This window comes from Cyprinodon variegatus, unplaced genomic scaffold (assembly GCF_000732505.1).
Source record: "Cyprinodon variegatus isolate N-32 unplaced genomic scaffold, C_variegatus-1.0 Scaffold35, whole genome shotgun sequence".
Taxonomy (NCBI): domain Eukaryota; kingdom Metazoa; phylum Chordata; class Actinopteri; order Cyprinodontiformes; family Cyprinodontidae; genus Cyprinodon; species Cyprinodon variegatus.
In genome coordinates this window covers 773,357-797,016 of record NW_015150488.1, presented here as the reverse complement: position 1 = coordinate 797,016, position 23,660 = coordinate 773,357, and the positions used below count along the sequence as shown (strand labels likewise).

Below are 23,660 nucleotides of genomic sequence, written 5' to 3'. Positions count from 1 at the left end.
CTCATGCCTTTTATCAGCAGATGCGATGATATATGAATTACTTCTAATAAGGCGTTATTATTGATGCCTTGCTGTTAAACTATAAAATCAACTTGAGATATTTTCGACACGTGTGTAAATGATGGAGAGTAAGCATAAAAAGGCAGATCTTTTCTGTCCTGCAGGGTAAGCTGTTGCTCTTCCTGCATGTCATCTCTAGTGTGTGATCAGCCGAGGGAAGCGCCCCTGGCAGCAGAGTAGTAAACCAGAAGCGCCTCCTCTCTCCATCGCTTCACGCCGAACCAGAACCATTCATCTCTCCCCTTCTCCAGGCTTCACATCCGGGTCATCCGCCAGGATCTGTCTCCTGCGTCTGTGTCTGACACAGTCAGGATCGCTCCGTCCGCCGCCGCCGCGCTGTTCTGCAGCTCTCCTCCCGATCGCGCGGCTCTCCAAGCGGACACTGCGCTCAGCGAACACCGATGGAGCCCGGAGCGCCGTGAGCCGCAGCCGGGGGTCGCACACACAAAGCCGGGGATGAAACGGTGAGGAGAGGCTTCGTGTACGGGCTAGCCCGAGGTGATTAACTCGCCCCGAACCATGTCGAAGAGCCTGAAGAAGAAAAACCACTGGACCAACAAAGTCCACGAAGCGGTGATCACCCGTGGGAAGGACGGGGAAGTGGGCTTCGAGCTGAAGGGGGGCGCGGAAAACGGCCAGTTCCCCTACTTCGGTGAGGTGAAGCAGGGGAAGGGACTGATCCAGAGCGGAAAACTGGCCCAGGATGAGCTGCTGCTGGAGGTCAACGACATGCCAGTGGCCGGGCTCACCACCCGGGACGTGCTGGCCGTGATTAAGCACTGCAAGGACCCGGTCCGCTTCAAATGTGTCAAACAAGGTGAGATGTTTTGGAAAGAGAGGAGAGGAGAGGGGCCAGGAGCGCAGCGCAGCGCCGCGCAGCGCACATTTCACAAAGAGGGAGGAGGGGGGGGGGATTGACTAGTGTGGCTGAGAAAGCTGCGTTTTTACCTCCTCTGCTTTGATTAAGATGTAGGCGAATGAACATGAGCATTGATCTGTCAGGTTGGGCTGAGCAGATAAACGAGGGAAACAAAACACGGACATATTGGGCCCGTTTCTGTGAAAAATGGGTCCAGTCCAGAAGGATCAGCTGCTGATTTGTTTACTGCACAGTCTCTGGTTCAATGCCACGACCTGGAGGGGGTGTGTCCGCTTAGATGTAATCTTTTATCCTTAGATCTGGATTTTACTCACTAGAAGAGACAGGTCATCTAACAACTTTTATGAAGGCAGGGAATATAATCCCCTCCACTCATCCCTTATTAGAATATTAGATAAAATCAATAAAAAAAGTAGTTTTTATTACATAGATGTATGTTGGGGGTGAGGGATTACCATCATATATATCAAACACTGAATATAGTTAATAAAAAGTTACTGCTAAAGTAGCCGGATGTTCACAGAGTCCTTTTTCCACCTTTTCCAAGTCAATGGAAAGTATAGTGGAAGGAAAAAGTTCCTAAGCCAGTTTTGAAACAATATTAAATTTGTATAAAAATGTCTTCCCGTCATAAAGTGTCTTTTATCACTTTTTATAGTTGATTGCTCTTTTTTCACTGTGCCTTTTCCTTCTTTTTAGCTTTCTTTTACCCAAAGCATAAAGTCTCATATATGACCGACTTAAATACATTTATACTGAAAAGCTCTGAAGCCACTTTTTCCTGAGTTCAATCACTGCAGCCGTTGTTTTTGTGTAATCATCATGTCCTCCTGAGGCTGAAACTGAGCTCTAATGTGTCTAATTCATAGAGCGTGGTATTATGGCAACAAAGCTGTGTGAGTGACCTGCTTCTGTCAGAAAATGTAAAAACAAACGCATAGCCAGAACATAAAAGATAAGATATTTATCATTCATCACACTCTATGAAGCTCAGTTAAAAGTCCAAAGTGGTGATGGGGAGGAAGAGGGGCAGTGTTCATAAAATAAGCCTTTCATACTGTGGCCTGTTTCTGGGACAGAAGTAGAAGCAGGAGATCAAACTGGTTTTGTTTATTTTTGGATGCTGCAGTGTTTGCTCACTGAAGTCTTGGCTTTCACACGTCCTCTCCTGACTGCTGGCTTTCGATCTGTGTTTCCATGAGCGGCATCAATGTGATTGATCACTGTGTCGTAGCTGCTGACATGGTAAGGTCCTGTAATGTGCTGGGAGTTAGACGGACAGGTCTGTTCTGCTGCACCATCCTCCTCTCTTATCCATTTACACATGAACCTCTCCGAGTTTCCAACCGCCCACGTCACTCTCTCAATTCTCTGTTGTTTGAGCACAGCTTGCTGCCCCCTTCATGTATTTTTCTCTCCTCTGTCTTACCCTCATATTGCTATCTAACTCCCTTTCAGCGTAGAATAGTTTGCCTCTGGTTGACAGGATATGGTTTGTTGTGAGGAAATCGTCTGGAATGCAGTTAAGTCCAATAATTCAGGGACACCTCTGCCTTTGAGAAGAAAAAAACAAAACAAATAACAATGAGATGAATATACTGAGTCATATTTCACAGCCATGTCCTTTTGTATCATGTGAATGTGCACATATTGAGGAGGCTATTTTTAATCAGGTAGACTGTAGGAGTCAAAAAGAGAAGAACGCAGCTAAAGCCAGCTCTCAGGCACACTCATCAGATTTTACAGCACATTTCCACTCTTAATTTATCTACTTATTAGAACCACTATTGCTAAAACAGCCATGCCCCTTCCACCTCTACACATTTTTGTCTTTTTTACGACCACAGACATCACTGTATTTCATCGTTGCCTTTATGCAATACACCAACACAGCTTAAATAGTCAATACATTTTTAGAGCAGCCCTCTGCTGCAATTACAGCTGCAAATACATTGAGATATATCTGAAACTTCAGACGCTGAATGTTCTTTGGCCTGTTCATCTTTGCAAAATAACTCGAGCTCTGACTCACATTTTCGTTGGATATAAGCCTGGACTTAGATTAGTGCTGCAGACTGGCAATCTGCTGGCTAAAAGGAGGCTGGACTTTCCCCTTGCTTTCAAAAAAGACCAATTTGGCTGTTTGGAAGTCCAGGTGTGTCTCAAAAGTTATGTTTATTAAATGAAATAAAATATTAATTTGCTAATTTTAAAACCTGTTCTATAAATAACAATGTTAAAATAAAAAAAGGAAAATTCACATTGTTACAAAATATTAATTTAATAAACTCTGAATACCTGTAAACATTCGCTGAGTCTCTAAATGGTTTCTGAGTCGGTAGGCTACACCACCATGGTGTAAGCCTGCTGACTAGATGTCCAAATGTTCCAAGTGTGCTATGCCATAGTATGATTATAGAAGTTTAATGGAAGGAAAAACTGTGGTTGGAAAAGATTGATCAGTAACCAAAACTCATTCAAGAGTTTGGGGAACTTTACAAGGATTGGATAAATGTTGTCTCTCCTGCACCGAGTTGCTGCTGAACCACAGAAATGACCAGAAGCCTCTTACTCAGGAAAAGACTATGAAAATAAAGTTCTCCTTTTATTTCTAAATCAAGGTTCCAGAATCTGGAGGAAGAGTAAAGAGGCATAGAATATAAAACTTTGTTCTTATCTGAGCAAAGCATCCTCTTCCTCATGTAACCTGTAGCCAAATGAAGTCCCGATTCAGTCTCTTTTGGCAAACTGAATTGGGACTCCATTTGGCTTCTTTTATCAGAGGCTTTTTTCTGGCACTCATATTTACAATTTACAAGCAGATTATGGAGAGAACAAAAGATTCTAAGACCTGAGCTGTTGCACCTGGCAGCTCCTCCAGAGTTAAGGCTGATTTATACTTTGAAATTAGGTCGTCTGCGTAGGTGTCGCAGTGAATGCAAAGACCCCTCCGCAGACACTCTCTTAAGTTGTAGGTGATCGCAGACAGTGCCGCAGACAGGAGTCCTCTGATTGGGCAAATCTACATCAGCTCTACTCATGCGTATTTCCTGTTTGCTATCTTACCCGCTTGTTTTGTTTGTATGACTGCCATTGTGGAAAACATAAACTTCCTCACCGCCTGTATTTCGACCAACAGCATGTTTCGTTGCGTTGCGGCGGAATAACATAACGCAGACGATGCTTCAAAATTGAGCATAAATCAAAAATGTCTGCGTCATACATGCGACAAACTTACTGCGACACACTGCTGCGGGAAGATAACCAGCCCTTACTAAACATGTGCATTAGAAGAGCTTGATGGAAACTGCTAAATTTAATTTAACTTACTATATTCCGCAAAACGTTTTTTATGCTTGCTCGGATTAAAAAATATTTACCTAACACGACTGATCAAAAAAGCTCATTATCCTGTTTATTTAAAGATATAGTGGAGGAGGTTATGTTTCCGGGTGGATCGTCAAAATAAGTGGTCCTCCTGTTTGTCAATCATTCGGGTGATATGTTTATGTAGGACCATTCTATGTGCTCGTCCCCATTTTCCCTTGCCGGTGGTGAGTCTGTCATAGTGAAAAAAATTGCAAATCTTCTTTGGGAAAGTAAGCTTGTATGAGCGATGCAAACAGCAACTTTTAAACAGAGCATGCACAAGGAGAAATGGTCCTGTGCATGGTCTTCTTGCGTTTAAAAGGCATTCCCTCTCGGGAGAGGGTATAGGGTTGTGAATGTGCATTTTTTTTTTTTTTAAGAGAGGGCAGGTCTTTTAAAAAATTCATGAAAATCCTCCACTATACCTTTAAGGCTCACATTATTTACTTTCATAGGTTCTTTAGTCTAAAACCACCATAATAAATTACTCTTAGACCTTTTTTTCTGTCACAATGCTGCATTTGTTTGGCATGAGCCACAAACACAGATGGTATTGTTTTCTCAAGCCGATGGGTTTTCTATGTCACTGCGTGCAGGTGTCAGTTGTGAAGAGACATTAAGGCAGCTATGAAGCCTATATAAAATCGGTCCTTTGCCCTTTTACACTGTTCTGCGTTCCCTTGGAATATTTACCAGTGAAAAAGCTGGAAAAAGACTTGAAGTGGGCTTCCTAGAAGGGCTGTTATCTCTTCCCCTGCTTCATGTCTTAGTGTGTATTTCTGGTTACATCAAAGGTTTCAGATTTCTCTCTTGGGCTCCAAATAGATCCAAAAACAGCAGCAACGTCATCAGACAATAAAAACAAAACTATGTCTTCAATTTCACACTAAGGACCTTTACAGATGTCTTACATAAAAGGGAGACATCTTATACTGAGGATGTTTCAAAATACCATGTTTGTTTTCTTTACTGTGTGAGATGCAAAACTTGCTGTGAGAAGGAATGATCGATGTATTTGTTCTTACAAGACTTATAAAAAGAAAATCTTTCAGACGATTCCTGTTAATGAGTCACCCTCCGTCTCTGCTTGATTATTTGTTAGACAGCAGGTCTGTCAGTAGTGTTTCTCTTCGTGAGCAGCAGACATTAGCGCCATGCAAACGGCTGCTCGGTTCAGCGAAGCAGATTTCTAGAAGTGCCATGAAGAGCTTTACTGTGGAGAGGTGTAAGAACAGCACATAGTGAAGAAAAGTGTGAAATGGTGTGTGCTACGAAGTGAGAAAGAGGTGCAAGTTTAAGAGATGCTTGAATAAACTCCACGTTGAGTCTAGACTTTGCTAGATCAATTATGGTTAATTGTTTATTCTCAAAGTCTAAATTAAGATGTTTCCAAAATTCGAATTATCAAAATAATAAGAAAATCAAAGATCAAAACCTGATGTTCAATTTAATGCCCCATATATAGAATTTCTTCCTGTTTCCATTGAGATGTACGGATCTATTCCTAACTGTCAAATGAACTACCAGTTAAAGGGCACTTTGGCTTTTTTAATTAATCTTTACTTTTATTTTAAGCCAGATGCAATTGTCCGTGTGCTATTTCTTTTAGATAACTTGTTTTCATGTCCAATTAAGACATATTGTCTTGATTTATTTACTCACCACTAGATGGCCTCAGTGAGCATTTATTGCTAACGTTAGGTATCCAGAGTTAAACTATTTTGCAGCACATTTGCTAAAGAGCTTCAAGGCTCCAATAAACTTCATCTAATTACTAAAAATATCCATGTGTTGAAGGCAATGAATATTTCTGACGCTAATGTGAGCTATATAATTATTAGTAAGTAACTGATTCTGATCCATAAACTTCTATGCTGTTCAGTTTTTTTTTTTAATTTTTATTGAATTTGCAATTTAAAAAGATCATTTATTGAAGATCTATTCAGTGGTAACATTGGGTACATGATGCCTTGTTGGATCTTTGAATATGAAGAAATTGGTCCTGGGAAGTCCATAAAAGGGTATTGAATTTAATACTGACAATGTGTGGGAACCCTGAGTTGCACAGTGCATTGGTTATAACTGAAGGCCTTAAGACAAAATATTATTTTTAAGCATTCAATCATCAATTTTTTCATTTCTCTCACTCTCTATTTGTGAAAAATCTAAATTAGTGTCCGTCAACCACATTAAAAGTTTTCCACCCCAGTGAATATGAGAATCTGAACTAAAAAGAAAAGAAAAAAGTAGTTTCTCTTCTGGTGACTCTGGGGCCAATAATCTTCTTGCACGTTTGTTGGATATTTCAGAACACAGCTAAAATGTCAGCAAAATATGAATTTTTAATATTATCTGCTATACATTTTTGTATTTCCTTCCCTTTTCCCCCTCATCTCTTTCTCCTACAGTCCACAGTGATCGCTGTCATTCTGTTTGAGCTTGTTTGCCATGTTAAGTTAGGCTACTTAACCAGTGATCTGATTAAAGGAATAGCTGAATATCAACAAAGCGGGAAAAAGGCAGCATTTCATGCTGCCATCTTGTCTCATTGAATGAGTAGTGTGATTTATCAGCTTTTAAACATTGGTGTGTTTTCCTCACCGGGTCAGACTGTCATTCTTTGAAAGTCTGAGCTCCTGGTATCCCCAGCCTGAGAAAACCCTATTTAAAAAAAAAAAAAAAATGTCCCAATCCGATATTGATAACTGAAATCTGTTCCAATATAAGCCAAAAAACCTGACATCTTTTCAATACTACAAAATAACTAAAGTAGGTTTGATTTCTGTTTATATATTGGGTCAATATCATTGGTGGTCTCAACAGTAAAAGCTGCAGTATTGGTATTGTGTCTGAAATGAAAAAGTTATTACAGGTCAATTCTTGATGCAATCCTGCTTTTGAGTTGAATTTTGTCTTTTTGCCTCCCTCATTTTTTAAAGATCTTCTATTATGCATTATCAAGTGTTTGTTTAGTTTTTAATAATGTTATAATAATGTTAGAATCCAATTCCTTCATCACAATCATGCAAAAAGTGATATTTGGCTTGATTCATACGTGTCTCACTTACATCTCATGAATGTTTTCTGAGAAGCAGACCCTGTCTCATACGGCCGCTCTGTCATTTCTCTAACCATGTCTGTGTTGCTGTCGCTGCCAGTGCATTGCTGCCATCAATCCATCTGCCCCAGACCACATCCACTGCTCATAACTGAGTTTCATTAAACTTTTAACTGCATTAGATTCACAATTCAGCTCAACACACAATAAAATATTCTGTTGTGTAACAATAAACTAAGTAAGAGTTGCTTTTTGATAAAAATGCCGGTTTAAAGCAACTAACATGCATCTGCTTGTTCCTTATGCTTGCCCAGAATGAGATTTTTCTCTCTCTCTGCCTCAGAGAAAGGATGCAGAGGCGGGCGACCCGGCAACGTTTCATCCAGTCGGGTTAATGAGAACTACATGTAATGTTTTCTCAGGCTAAACAACATGAATTTAAAAATGTTAACATGCCCTTTACCATTTAAAGTGGAGCCAAGTCATCCCTCGTCGTCACGCTGATCAGGCATTCTCGCCTACAGTGTTTGCAGAGAGGGCTTGGCAGCTCGCTCTTTACCAGTGAAACGGTTAAGAGAAATAAATTCTTCAAGCTATAATATCATGGTTATTTTGAAACGTAAAGAGTGTTACTGACATAGTGGATCATTTTCATTTTTAGTATATCTCAACGTTAAAAAAAACAACTTAATTTTATTTTTAACTGTTCATGATGAACGATAACTGTCATTACATTGAGTATTTAAATGGTTTAAATAAAAGACATTGCAGGAAATGGAAGTTAAAAGGATATTTCTATCTATTTATGTCTAAACCATAAAAATAAAGGTCTATGGCAACATCATATATACTTTATCTTTTAATATCTCTATAATTCATAAAATATTAGCATCAACAGCATCAATAGAGACTTTAACATGTACATTTTTCCTATTAAACATTTATACATTTTGCATCAAACGGCTTCTCAGTGCTTTCTGTAGGATATTCTGGGGAGGCCCATTAAATATGAAAATAAGCATATCACGGTTCTGTGCCTTTTTTACATTTTTCAGAATTCTGTGCTGGATGTTTTTCTGGAAGTGCATTTTGTGTGGAAGAAAGCAACTCCTGTAATGAGACATTTATATTTGAATAAAAGTGGACAAGATTGAACAATAAAGGAAAAAAAAATATATATATAGAAATAATTTATAAAATAATTTATAGAAGAAAATGATTGTAGTACAATGTAGAATTTGCAGAAAGTTCTAAAGACATTTCTGATTAAATGAAACTGAAAGGAAATCTGTAGTTTTTTACTTTGTTTGTTAAGGTTTAGTGGAGGATGTTCTTTTTCCGGATGGATCATCAAAATAAGCGGTCCTCTTAATTGTCAATCATTCCGGTCATATGTTTACGTGAGGCCGTCCTACATGCTCGCTCCCTTTTTCACTTACCGGTGGCAAGTCTGACATAGTGGAAAAATTGCAAATCTTCATTTGCAAAGTAAGCTTGTATGAGTGACACAAACAGCAACTTTTAAACAGAGCGTGCACAAGGAGAAATGGGCATGTGCATGCTCTCACATGTGTTTAATAGGAGTTCCCTCTCGGGAGCGGGTCCAGGGTTGTGCATGAGGGTTTTTATTTAAGTGGAGAGGGCGGGTCTTTTCAAAAAATCACGAAAATCCTCCCTTATAATTTACTTTATGTTAGATTAATAAAATATTCTTATTAGAGCAATTAATGCTAGGTTTATCCATGTTTCAGCATTATAGGACTAAAAAAATAAAAAATTTGGGAAGCTATTGGAAGCTATTAAAGTTCAAACTCCCATTTGGAAAGTTCAAGGTTTCTTCAAAAACCAACTTAAAAAAAAAAATCAAATTAGCCATTTGTAACCTCAGCATAAAATACAGATTTTTTTCATTTATTATTGTATAATTGTTGCTACTGACACCTCGTCCTCAACAGCTTTTGGTATCAAAGATGCTGCTTAGTATCTAAATGCATAACATGCAGATAAATACGCTGTAGTAACCCTGGTTGCTGAGCCAACAGTAAATCCAGCTACCTTCCTAAAGCCGCCCTCCATGTTAACCACTACCGTTATTCCCTGATCCAAGTTTTGACTGGAGGTAATCTGCACAATTAAAAACAGTTTTGATGTGAGCAATCACGTATTTTACTCCACCTTTTACAGTTTTGAAATAAATGAAAGTCTGATAGAGTTGTGTCGTATTTTTTGGGTTATATCAAGAATCTGTGTTTGCCCTTGAGATCATGATTCAATTTTGTTTATAAATCCAGCTCAGAATGCGAGATATATGCCACAGATCGAAATAAAGAAATTAACATTCTTATATGACACCCTCAAAGATGTAAAATATACAACGGAGAGAAAATATGAAGAGAAATGTTAAAAGCCTTTAAAATTGGAGGGAATTTCAGAAATATTTTTAGAAGACAAAAATCCCTGGAAGAAACAATGGAAATGTGAGATGTAGTATTTACATAGAGTGCAGCTTGCGCTGAAACAGTCTATAAAATGGGCTGTTGGTCTATTTGATTGTCAGCAGGGGTGTTTAAAGTGGATCTTGTTTGTGTGTCTGAGGAGGGGAAACTGTGTGTGAGATCTTGTGGAGACGGCGTAAGTCAAGTTCCCAGAAATATATTGTGGACCCGCAGGCTCCTTGTGAGGACCAAAGCCAGAGTTATGGGTTATAGGTGACACACTGAGCTGTGAAATTAGTGTTGGTTAGTTTTAGGACTTATAAAATAATGGATGTATGCAAAGTGGCTGTAAGAATGAAATAACACTACATGGGGGAGGTAAGCTGGAAAGAAAATGCCTAAATGGGGGGGTGGGGGGTTGTCTTTGCAGCTTTAAGAAAGAAACTTTTCTGTTTCTTGTATTTTTTTCTTTTTATCTCTATCTCTTCGTAATTTGTCTCTCTCTTTTTTTAATCGACCATAAACACTCACAGTCCATCAGTCTCTTGGGACATAGAGCGCATCATGTCCTTTGAAGAACTGAACGACATCCAAAAGCTTGGCAGGCCCTCCATGTACAATTATAGCTGCTGAGCTCAGACTAATCAATGTTTGGAGGCGTCGTTTTGCAAATGGTCACCTAGCGCCTGTGTTAAAGCTCCTGCCAGTTTGAATTAGCTTATGTAAGATAAAACAAAGCTTCGGCCTTGTTTGCTGCATCAAATCGCACCACAGATAACATACGGCGCCTGTATCATCCAGACCTTCAGGAGGTGCTGCTTGAACTTGTGAAGTTTTTTAACTCCGCATTCCAAGTCCCACCATTCGCCTTAATGTGGCAGCACTGCTGAGGGACAGATGGAGCGAAGGGGGAGAAGACGACCTTTTTATCTCTCTTGTTGCTTTGTTGATGAGATGCTTGAAGAATCAGTGCATAACATCCTGTCTGCCCTGTCGGTATTAATAACTCACAGAGAAATGGGCTCTGTCAGAGACAGAGGATGATTTTTATTGAGGCTAGAAGCTGCTGGAGCTCGGCTCAGAGGATCAAACTCAGGCTCAGCCAGCCAATGACCAAATATCTAACTAGTCCAATAACGTGAATTAGGTCAATGTTATTCTCCACACCACAGGCGCACTGCATGTGTGGACAATCTGGGACTGTGCTGCAGCATGTGTTTGCATAATGTACATAGATTTGATGTTTCTGTGTCGGATCATCTGAAAAGTAACTCCTCCAGCTGAAGGCAGATCAGAGTTTTTAGTCACAGTTTTCGTAACAGGACTTAGCCATTTCAGATGATAGGGACTCAACTTAAAAGGTTTGACCCCAAAAAAAGCATTAAGTCCCCAAAACAGCTTGCTTTCCAAGGATATTTCCAAAACTATACGCAGAAAGTGGACTTCAAAACCTTTTATTGAAGGATCACCACTGCTGTGACCCCATAATACAGAGGATCAAGCCAGATTCTGAAAACAAAGATTCATTTTGGGACCTACTGAGATAAACACCATGTTTTGATAATTACTCATGATATGTGTGAGTGCAGAATGAGAGAGCCTTTGTGTGGCTCATGCTGAAAGAGGGGAAAAGGAATGTGTGTAAAGTGAATACATGCACATCCATATAAGAGGAACAGAAGGAGAGTGTCTTAGTGTGCAACATTTCAACGCTGAATCATCTGGAACAACATGGACTAAAAATATGTTGCAGTCTTGAAGGGCGAAACGAAACTCCTGTCTCTGGTTTCAGATCTGTGTTGTTGTCACATTTATGGACTCTATGGTTATTTTTGCTTTGTGATTCTGAATTGGGAAAAGGAGGGAACATTGTTAATAGATATTTACTTAAATTAAAAACAAAAACATTTTTTTTCATTATTCTACCTTAAACTGGATCTGCACAGCTTATCAAATGACTGTTTTTTTTCTGTGTTTGCAGTAATCCAACTTACAATTAATGCTTGGATGTGTAGTAGACTGTGGTTGTTTATTTGCCCTGCATTTAAATTCTGCTTAATATGAGATCCTATACGATCAGAATGCATAAAGAAAATTAGCTAAATTCCTTCAGGAATAAAAAAGCTATCTCTTTAAAGCGCTCTTGTTATTGTTCAAATTCCCAAAATGTTTTTGCTCTGAACAATCTCAGAAATGGGGACTTGTCTGCTCAGCACCAACACCCCTCTTTTCCCAAAGCAACCACAGTCAAACCGAAAAACAACCCCCAAAACAACAAAAGACTATTCATTAAAAACAAAAACAAATGAAAAGGTTCAACCTTATTGATTCTATCCTAAAACTGTTCAATATCATCAATATTTCATATGACTGTTGGCTGAATTCCAGATTGGTTTTAGGAAAAAAAAAAAGAACCTGCTTCAAAACAGAAGTCCTGCCTCCTTTTCAGACTCTTAATAGTCATATTTACCTAATCATGACAACAAACTGGACTAAAAATTAGGACATGCTCATTGCCTGAAGCTTTTGTTCTTCATTGGTCATTCTAAAAAGGTCTAAAAATCCTCAGATGAGGTGATTTTTAGGTTTTATGCTTTCTGCAGCAAAGTGTTTACCAGCAGAGCCAAGAGCAGCTGGGAGTATTTAAATTTTTAAACACTCCAGTCTGGCTTCTGCTTGCTTACTTTACACTATGGCTTCCCTGCTGTACGTGAGTGCATGAGCAGAGTCTTGGCTGGTCGTGGTGAAGATGTTCTGTTTTGTGTTTCATCAGTCTTTCTGAGCCCAGTGCATTATTAGCAATTGAAGTAACTGCAGCTCCAAAATGAGACGCCAAGCACACAGTTACTCAGGAGTCTGAAATGAGTAGAAATGGAAGCCCTCAAGCATTTGAGTAAATGTACCTTGTTGAGTTCCTCTGCTTGCAAATAGGCCCTTTGCTTCTTATATACTAAGCCTCTCATCTTGCTTTTATTCCCAGAGCCTTAGAAAAATATGCAGAAGATTTACAGATAGAACTGTAAACATCTCACTCTTCACCACTGCTGCATTGTACCTATAGTTATTTAATTACATTTCATTGCTTCTCTTATTTTCTCTGTGTGAGACAAGACTGCTGGATGAGATTCCTATTAGAGATTTACTTCCTTGATAAGGAGCAACATCATCATCCCTCCCACTTAGAATAAATCATATCTTATTCAGCCAGGCATGGCTCCAGCTGATGGCTTTTATTCAGAGGGTAGATTAGCCAGATTAGACTTCTGTGTTGCTTTATGAGCTGAATTAGAGGGATTATGAAAAAATGAGATACAGAGCTGAAACAGGTGTGGGGAGTGTAATGTATGGACTGATGCTTCATTAATTGGAAAATCATGAAGAAGAATGAATGAATTACTGCAATCAATGTCAGTAATTAAATTCAAATGGTCAAAATACATAGAAAAAGATACGTGTTGTATTTTTGAAATGCTGGTATCACAGTTATGGCTTTCAGCTTTTGAAAACTTGGTAATCTTTGGAATTTGTATTAGAAAACAAAATCTGTTTTTTAATCAGAAATGTCAGGCTGCTGAAATCATATATCGTATTTAATATTTTGTTGTTTTACACAAATTACTGCATCGATGTAGTGTTTTAGCCTGCAGCCCTTGACAACACTTCATAGGTTCTCTGTGGGGTTCAGGTCAGGGGGATTTTCCTGTTTCCAATTAAGCACAACATTGTCATCATCATTGTGGTACTTCTGGCAGTGTAGGCAAGTACAGCAAGTATAAATGCTTGAGGTTTACCTTGCAGACAACTGAGCTGACCGTAGATAAAACAAGGTTGGTTATACTTTCTGCATTTGCTATGTTCCTCTGGTGTCTTGATAAACAATTTAGTTTTTTGTGTAAAGAGAACTTTGTATCTGGTGTTATCTCAGGGTTATTAGTGTGGCTTACCACAAGGAGTGTTTCAGGTTAACCGTATCTCCTGGGTTTGGCTGCATGTGTCGGCACTTTTATCATTTACTACAGTTAAAAGTCTTCTTCCAACTAAACTTTTTCTTTGCACTCAACTTTCTATTTATATGCATTTGCTCAGTATATAAGAAGCAAAGTGCCTATTTTCAACTTGATTGCATGATCTGGTTGAATTGTCTCTAAAGTGACTCGAGATGACATGTGTTGTGAATTGGCACTATATAAATAAACCGAATTTAATTGAATATGCTTAAACATGCCCACATGCTTCTTTAAGACGTCGGCTACTTTCAAGACAGCAGGCTCCTTTTTCTTGATTTTTAAGAAACAATATGTTTTTCCACTGCTCTAAGCCATAATTATCAAAACCATTTGAAAATATTGGCTACCATAACAAATTGCATAAGTACAATAGATTACATTACCAATGGTGTTCTAACATATTGAGATGTAACTAAACTTTAAAGCAGAGTAAAGGCATAAGTATAGGGGTTAGCAGTTTGGTCGGATCTACGTCAACATTTGGAATCATGGATTACCTTGTTTGAAACTGTAATTTAATCTTTGATCCATTTTAAATTGGGATTTAAACTCTAGTGACTTGCTGAGTTAATCTTGCTTTACTCCATAGCATGCAGATTCCCTGCATGCAGAGATGCTCCATTGGTGCAGTGATTGCTTTCTTCCAGCAGAGGGCGTAGGAGTTCTCTGAGAAGTTAATGTGTTAATTCAAGCAGTTATTTATCTGCGCTGACATTCTCACAGTCGGTCTGTGGCCCTTTATTTCACTTCAGAGGGAAAGTTGATATTAATGCAGTCTAGTATTTTAGTCTTCAGTGCTTGTTTCACATTAGAGTTGAGGGTAACTATGACAACAGCTGATCATGCCTCAGTCTGAATGCGTCTGTAATTATAACCAGGCTGTCTAGTCTGAGTTCAGCCTGTCTGAAATGGTGTTACCTGCTGTGGTGGTTGAACTGATGCAACTGTGCTGTATGAGATGTGGCCATAGATTCATGTCTATAATGACCGAGCTGTCAGCATCCTCCAGTTTCCCAGTAACAGCATCTGTAATAGCAGGAACCAGGGACTTTAGCAGAAAATATATTTTATTTTCTATTGCACTGCTTATTTAGAGGATTTTATTTTCTTCCATCTTTGCAGCTTACAAGTTCCGTTTTGTTTTTGGTGCAAGCTTGTAAATGAGCATAAACTTTTATTTACCATTTTTATTTGGGTATCTAGAACTCATCAATTACATTAAAGACCACCTGACAATTTTAAACAAGTCTCAGTCATCCATTATCATCTCCTATGAGCACCATACACAGTTAGTTGTCAGCATAATCTCCATTAAAGGAAGGATAAGTGCTCCAGTTTAAAATGTCAGTTTCTTTCGTCACTCTAAGTCTGGACAGAAATGCATTCAAATAAATCAGAGGTGTATTTGTGCCGATTTTCATCATAAAAAAAAAAAATTTCTTGCTGAGTGATCTGTTTATCTCAAGTTTTACAACCACAAAAGGATTGTATTAGCAGTGCTGAGCTTTAGCATTTGTTTTATTATAACATGTTTTTGAATCATTTTGTCATATTACAGATGATCAAACACAATATTAGAAAAAATTAATAACCTTTGGAATCATGAATGATTTTTTGCCCTTGTTGTTGATTTCAGTAACCAAGGTAAACAAAATCTGTGCAAACCTACCTGGGCCTTGGTCAAAAAAGAAGAAAAAAAGCAACTTAAAGAACTCATGGCAGCGTCACACTAGTAGCAATAACTGACAAATAAATATTTTAGGTTGCTATGGATCAGACACCTTGAAGGTTTTCATGACATGAAACTCAATCTTACCTTTCACAGGCTTATTTTTTGGTTAATTTCTATTTTTCCCTCCCCCTGCTGTATAACCTGTTAATGTACACAATTTAAAACAAAGAAATAAAAAAAAAGATAGTTTAAAGCAGCAGGATTATAATGTTAAGATGCATATATTATAACAAACATTTTACCATTTAAAAAGAATAAAGGGATCTGTTTGAAGTGTGTCTTGTTCAGAATAAACATAGCTGAGGGAACAAACGAGGTTTTATAGCAGTTTGTTTTTGTTAATTGGACCATCAGCCTCCTACCAGATGGCTGCAGCTTAAAGGAGGATTTCAAGGGATCTGTTGGGTCATTTTGAACCTGAACTCCATGCTTTTCTCTGCAAAGTATGTTTATGTAGATCAAGAAGATACACTTACTAGTGAGGGGTTAACTTGCTGACCATGTGGTTCAGATTGTTTCATTCTCTGCTCAGTGAGGCGAGAACCCTCCCATACCAGGGAAGTACAAGTGTATAGTAATAGTAATACATGTATACCAGCTGCAGAGTACTTTTTCTGGCTTCTTAGGTAAAGTATAAGAGCATTTCTTTTGAAAGGAATGAATATTTCATGGGGTTTTCGATGTTTTTTTTATGAAATATGCTAAAGCCACATTACTTTTCTGCTGGATATGTATACTTAGGATTCATGTGAATGTTTTACATTGTAATTCATTCATTCATTCATTCATTCATTCATTCATTCATTCATTCGTTCATTCATTCATTTTATTTGTTTTGAACAGGAATGATAATCAAACAGAATTTACACTGTGATCTCAAGAAAACTCATAATCAAACTAATTTCCTTTTAGTGCTTGAAAAAGTGGAGAAAATTCTGAATTATAATAATAATATATAATAATATATTACACCCACCCACCCCAAAAAAGAACTATATATTTATATAAACATACACAGACATGCATACATGTATTATCTGCCTGTACAAGAAATTCACTTTCATCTGTCTGGGAACATTTCTTTGTTAGAATTATTTTTAAAACAAAAATTCAACATTAATATTTTATTTGACAGAATTATCATATAGTATTGTTTATTATTACTTTTTCTGTTGTGTGTTATTTGGATTACTAGTTTGAATTTATCTTTTTCTTTAACAGTAGGATACTTAAACTTTCAGGCACAGCTGTGTATACGTGCATATGTTGAAATACACACCTATGCACATACATATATATGTACATCCACTATACACATATACACACCTGCATACGCATGCATACGCACATACCTACACATACAGTATACACATACACATCATGGAATCAATAAGTAGCTTCCCACACAAATCAATCCTTCAAACCTAAAAAGAAAACTATAAATGTGTTTGTATGAAAATGCATAGAACATCACTTAAATCCCAACATACAATTATATGATCGTATTACAGCGAATTGCACATGTTTCCATACCAGCAATGGTGAGAGCAATAGCACAAGGATAATCCACTTATTGAAGACAATAGTTTGCTATAGTTACACATACCAGCAATGGTGATAACCGTACCACCTGGGTAATCTGATAAATATCACAGGTGTTATCTGTTTATTCACAGGGTTGTCAGCATACTTCCCCTGCACTCTACTTTGCTTAATATATATCTTTAAATTTAGTTTTGAACTAGTAAATGGATGAGGTTTGTTTAAGATGAGTTTCTAAACTGTTCCAGAGTCAGCTTGTACTTTAAGTTTAACACTTCCCTTCAGGCTGTAGCCTTTTTTAAAGTTAAATGGTTTAACAAATAGTTTTAGGAATTTATACTGTGGGAACAAATATTTGTGTGATCATGGTAGACGGCTTTGTTGATAATTCTTATTGCTTGCTTTCTTGATAAAGTGAGCTCTTAAAGCAGTTACCCCAGGGTTAAACTCCAAACATAACCAGGCAGAAATACTATATCTATAATGCCTTATTAGAATCTCCTTTGTCTTCTCCATGTTCAGGATCAACTTCCCAAAAATTCAGTTTCGGTCTCTTCTTTAATTTCTGTGTCATTGATATTAAATAATGGTTTCTTTTTGTCCTTGTTGCCCAAACATCATATTTCACTTTTTTGTGTCCAATCATGTTTTTACTTTAGATACTCATACTATACTATACTATACATACTGCTATACTATACATACTGCTCAACAATTCATCAGGAGCAGAATGATAATGTTGATGTTATAATCTTCACTAATTAACTGTGTTTTCCTTGTATTTGAAAAGGTTTTCTCCACCCATCCTATAAATAAATCAATGCATGACCCAGGTGATCTATATACAGTATACACATGTTACTATGATTTTTTTCCCCCAACAAATAAATTAAAACTAAAAATATATAAAGTACATCATCAACAGGTATCTGCATTTTTCCAAGCACTCTGGATTTGATATTTTTGCTAATGTATATGCCACTCCTCCCCCTGCTTTATTTTTTTTTCCTGTTAGTATAATTATAACCTTCCAGTAGAAAGTTGTCAGGTCCTTTCTCATCATTAAACCACGTCTTTATCTCCACTACACTAAATGAAGGTGTGAACTGCTGTAGATATACTACTGAAATTAGCGTACATGTACGATTAAATTGTATAATTGACAGTTTATTTTCAGTGTTGATCGCACTACACCCAACTTGGTACCAGCAGTCGATGTTAATGTCCGACAAATACATAGAAACTGGGTCTATATCATTCCCCCAATCATAGATACTGCTGTCTGCTTGGTTTATCTCCAGGTACTTAAAGTCTTTGAAAGAGAATCTTTATTGTTTACTTTAGGAGATTGGATGTCATTGTGTGAGTGGACTGAGATTAATTTTACTATTATTTTTCATTTTAGTAACACTTTGCAATCTCTTCCAGACTCCTAAAAACCAGCAACTTTGTCTCTTCTGGGATCCCGTTCAGTTTTATGAAAACATTGCAGTTGTTTTTACTCATCGACCTGGTTTTACGTGCAATTTCCTCCATGTCAAATCCTCATTCAGATAAACATTTGACCTGTTTAACTTCTTTCCTTGTTTTATTAGCTCAGTCTTTTCTTTCTGCTAATGAACCACATAATCACAATTGGATCAGTGTCCTTTTCTCCTGGTCAGAGGGTGACATGCCTCAATATGGTCCAGGTCCCACTTGATCCCTCTGGAATCAAGGAAAGAAACCACCTGATGTTCCATGGAGCTCACAGCTCCTTAGATTAGGTCGGTGTGTTGGCGGCTACTGCCTTGGCATATGACCATGGCTTTCTTTTTCAAAGACTATTTACACATCCTATAAAAAAAATTGTCATAAAATGAAAAGTCAAATCATGTGATTCTGCTTCCTTGTATTCTAAAGAAACTGGAAGGATTAGACAGGTTTTATAAGAGTATCATTACATCCCTACAGGGTTCTAATCCTCATCAGGTTGCCCCAATCAGAATTTATTTGTATTTACTGGAAACGCACCATTGCTGAATTAAAAACAGTTTATGAACGCCTTTGTCTTATGATTCGGTGTTGCCCTTAAGAGTCCTTCGTATTTTGTTGTCCCCCATTTTCTCTTTGTTATTATTATTTCCTGCTCCTGTATCACAATGAATGATCCAGGCATATTGTTTTACTTTACTCCACCCTCTCCCCTCTATCAGTGGAGCTGTTTTCATTTAGATGCATCCTGCATGTTATTTCTGATGGAGTCTGAAGTGCTCTGCTCGAGTTGAAGAGAGCAATCAGGAATGACAAACACCACAGTATAGCCTCATCTACAAAGGCTGCAACAAACACCAATACACCGACAAGCACACACCTGAGTCCATCAGTACTTATCACATCATTGTGGATGTGTGATTTAAAGTGAAATGAGGAATTCATTTACCTGCTGAGGGAGGAGGGATAGTTCTTCTAACCTTTCATCTTTAATCTTGCTGTCTCATTTGTAGTGTAGGTGTGTTTTTTGTTCGTTGTTGCTCTGAGGTTGTCAATGTGTGTCTGATCTTGGTTTATGGTGCTGCAGAGAAAGGCAAGCAGGGATATCATCATTAAGACTGGTATGTGGATCAATATAGGGCCTTTATGATTAAGATAGTCATTTACCATTAGTAATAGATCCTACCTCCTGCTGTAACAACACTATAAGGTGGAACCTCATCCATAGCTAAATGATAGCCAAATGCAGATTACAACTGAGGTTTCCTTCAATGATATTCCACAAGTTAAAAGTTTTAGATGGTTCAAATCCATATCAAACCAAGATGGATTATTTGCATTCGTGGTTTGGATTTAGAAATGTGTTGCTAGAAAGCACATCCTATCCCTCAAATGCTGGTGCAAGGATGGTACAGTAAAAAATAGAGAAAGCTTATAAAAACAGCTGAAATCAAGCCTCCAACTGTTGTTTCTAGATAAATATTAGACCCTCAACTTTTCTTCCTGTTTTTAAGTCTTTTTAAAAACTGCATTGTTTCTCAATAGCATTTAGCCCCAAGTGAGTTATGATGCTTTGTTGTATTTAATGAGAGTTTTTATATTAGTTTCTCTACCTATGTCTTTTGTACAGTAATTTGAGTAAATTTACTGTTTTTTAATGTGCTTTATAAATGCATTTGAATACAATTTTGTGTTCATGTTCATAAAAATGCGAAGCTCTCGATTTATCTGTTGGTCCATATATTCTTGCCCTCATCTACTGTCATGAATTTTTGGTCATGACTAAACGATTGAGATCACAGATTCCATTTGAGAATTTAGGTTTTCTTTGCAGGGTGTCTGGGTTGTCCCCTTAGATTGGGGATATGCTTGACACGTTTGCAAGGTCCATGCAGCCAACTACGTAATTTTGGGCCTCTGCGTGGACGAGGAGCTATTTACAACTTCAAGGCCTCTTATTTTATCTTGAGAGCAACTGTAATAGGGCGTGGAAGCCCGAAATGACGCAATTTAGCGGCACGGACCTCACGGACACGTCAAGCATGAACCAAGCTTTAGAGATAGGGTGAGAAACTTGTCCATCTGTGATTGGACTCAGAGAAGCGCAGATGCTTCTCCATGTCGAGAGGAGCCAGTTGGTCATTTTGTTAGAATGTCTCCTGAAGAAACCCAGAGGAAGACAAAGGGTGCCCTGGAGGGACTGTGTTTCCCATCTGGCCTATGTTCACCATTTTGTGGGTGTCCAGTTACTGTAGCCGAATATGCTTTACACTGAAGTTAATTCTCAGTGGACTGCAGTTTGTTGTGTATGAGGCAAAGATGGACAGTCTGTTCCACACCAAAAGCATCCCCAATGGGAATCAGAAGTGGACCTCTTGGTAATAAAAAAAGTGGCCAAATCTAGTAAATCTCATTCTCCATAAAATTGATTTCTCTGTGCGTTTGAGTGATTTATTGAAGAGAACATGCAGCTGGGAAGCACAGTGGGGCACAACTCGTTCTGGGAAATGTTCTGCTGGGAAATCTATAGCCATGAATGTGGAAGTTGTCTTAATTTGTAACAGGGTATGATTGCAGCCCATGTTCCCTGTTTCATTAATGCACCCAGCTTTAGAGCAAAATTGTCCAGTAAATGGTAAAGTTAAACAAGAGAAATTATTGTGAAGCTGACTTGGCTTCGAAATTTGCTATACCTTCCATTTGATCACCTGTGGGGTGTTCACTAGCAAGGAGACACCACCTCAGACTTTACAGGATCAAAACAAGTATCTGCTGGTCCGATTAAGGTGCAGTAACACCTAGCAAATATACAGGAACCCATTGGAGCCCAAAAATTGACAGGTTGGGGGAACATGGGGACCATAAAGCTGTAATTACCTTGAATGGTCATAATTCTATTCCCTACTGCAGTGTGTTTAAGTTGTGTTCTTTAGTCCTGATGTAGAACTCAGCTCTGTCAATTTTGAGGTTTTAGTATTTAAACTACTTGGTCTTTATGGGATGCTAATGCTATCAAATACACAGCTTCAACTGTGTAGTAATTCTTCATATAAGAAAAGAAACCTGTAAAAAGTTAACAGCAGCTCAAAAATTCTAAATTAGATTTGGGAAAGTAAAAAAGAGTGATATCAGAAAAAAATCCCACACTCCAGCAGTGGCATCTGGTGACTGACTGGTGTGTAAACCCAGAGCAAGTAACCATAAAGGAAACTAAAAGTGAGAGCACTGACCAGTAAATCTATCAGAGACATTAGAAAGTTGTCACATCAACAACTCGGTTGAGTTAGAAAATTACATAAAATGCAGCTGAGCCTTGGAACCACAAAGGTTTGAAATTTCAAAGGAAACTGTCATGATAGCTTGAAACTCCTTTTATACAAGATCCAACCTACTAGGGGAAAAAATTTAAATATTAAAAGCTGATTCATTCAAGGCTGATTTAAAGGAAATTTTCCTGGAAGAAAAATAGATAGTGTTCAAGCTGTACACAAGCTCTATAGTCAAGAACAGAGCTGACCTTGATGGAAGAAGGATGCCTTAATCTTTAACCTTAAATATAAACCTCACATAATGCTTTACAAATGCATATAATCCCTGTAAAAATTGTAATATTACCGAGCTTATCTATTGCTCTATGCTGGAAAAAAGATACAAGGTTCTTTCTGGTTCAAGAGTCCATCTTTGCCTCAGGTGGAGGAGTTTTTGTTGTGTTTTTGACAGGTTGTGTTAGAATAAAAGAAAAACGAGTAAATGGATATAGGTTTAATCTGCTCCTATAGCATGCACCAGTCTGATCTATCTTGGTGAAGCAAGGGCTTAGAGGTTCAGTACCATTTGTATAAAAGCAGACTGTGAAAGAACCCAAGGGATGTTATTATTGGACATTAGTGCTGCATTTAACACTCTATTTAATCAAAGCACCTGGAGGACTTGCTCTGCCTTTCTGGTACAGCACTGGATTGGTTTAAATTCTACTTGACAGAAATGTTTTTTTGTGCCAGTAGGTAACTTTACATCATAGACCACAAATATAGATGTGGTGCTCTCCAAGGATCCATCATAGGGCCCTTCCTATTCAATATCTACATACTCCTCCCTAACTCTGAACTTAATAAATAAAAACATAAATTACCAGAGCTACGCAGATGACACACAACTGTACATTATGTTGCCAGGTGACTATGAACCCAAATTTACTTCAGCTGAATCAAAACAACAGCTTCAGTTAATACATTTAGAAACCACCAATCAGGCTCCAAAACTGAGTATAGTGATGGACTCAGACTTTAACCTTCAGAGGCACATAAAGATAGTGACAAAGTCAGCCATCTATCACTGAAAGAACATCTCCAGGATTAAAGGACAGCAGAAGCTTGGAAAAACTAATGAATGTGTTTATCTTTAATACAATTGATCTGACACCCCCTGTCAATCAATTCTGGAGGCTCGTCAGCAACTGACCAATCAGTGATGACGATTTGCCCCAAGTGAAACGGCCCTCCCCTGCAGAACCAGCAGTGTCCTCCCTCCGTAAACCTTCATAGGATTTTGCTTTAGGAAGGTGTAGGGGACATGGGAATTTTGTTAAAGACATCTGATAAGTGGTTAAATATTATTAGTGGGGAGTATGCAATTCAGACATGCTTAACATAAAGTATTTAGGGGGTGGAACAGTTGGTTATATTTCAACAACTGAAAAAGGGGTCTTGGAAAAAATGCAAAAGAGGGACAGGCCTGCTGTGACAGCTGAACATTACAGTAATAACTGGGAGCACATTTGTGCGAAGGTGACAAATAATTCTGCCATAATGTTATAATTTTGCTTATGTTTAGCTAGAAGAAAGCTTGCCTTGCTGTGTTCATGACAAACACATGTTGAAATAAAATGCATCAAAGGCGATGTACTGGCATTGGATACAAATAATTATACACAGCCTAATCATTCATGTAATAAAAACATACTTAAGATTTCCCCCCCTCTCGCTTATGTAATGTATTCCCTCACCCGCTATTTGTAACCGCAAAAGGTGTCAAACACAATTTCACTCAAAGTCGGCCTGATTGTGTCCCCTGCTTTTCCTCTGTCTGTAGCAAGTGTGGGCTT

General features: G+C 38.1%; 1 protein-coding gene across 1 annotated transcript in view; it reads left to right on the top strand.

Moving 5' to 3' along the window:
• The first annotated feature begins 251 nt into the window (after positions 1-251).
• The window catches only part of magi2 (membrane associated guanylate kinase, WW and PDZ domain containing 2), a 126,894-nt gene continuing 103,485 nt past the window's right edge, over positions 252-23,660 (top strand). Inside the window, exon 1 of the mRNA XM_015404087.1 lies at positions 252-877. Within this exon, the coding sequence (XP_015259573.1) occupies positions 580-877 (298 nt within the window). The 5' untranslated portion in view covers positions 252-579. The remainder of the gene's footprint in view (positions 878-23,660) is intronic.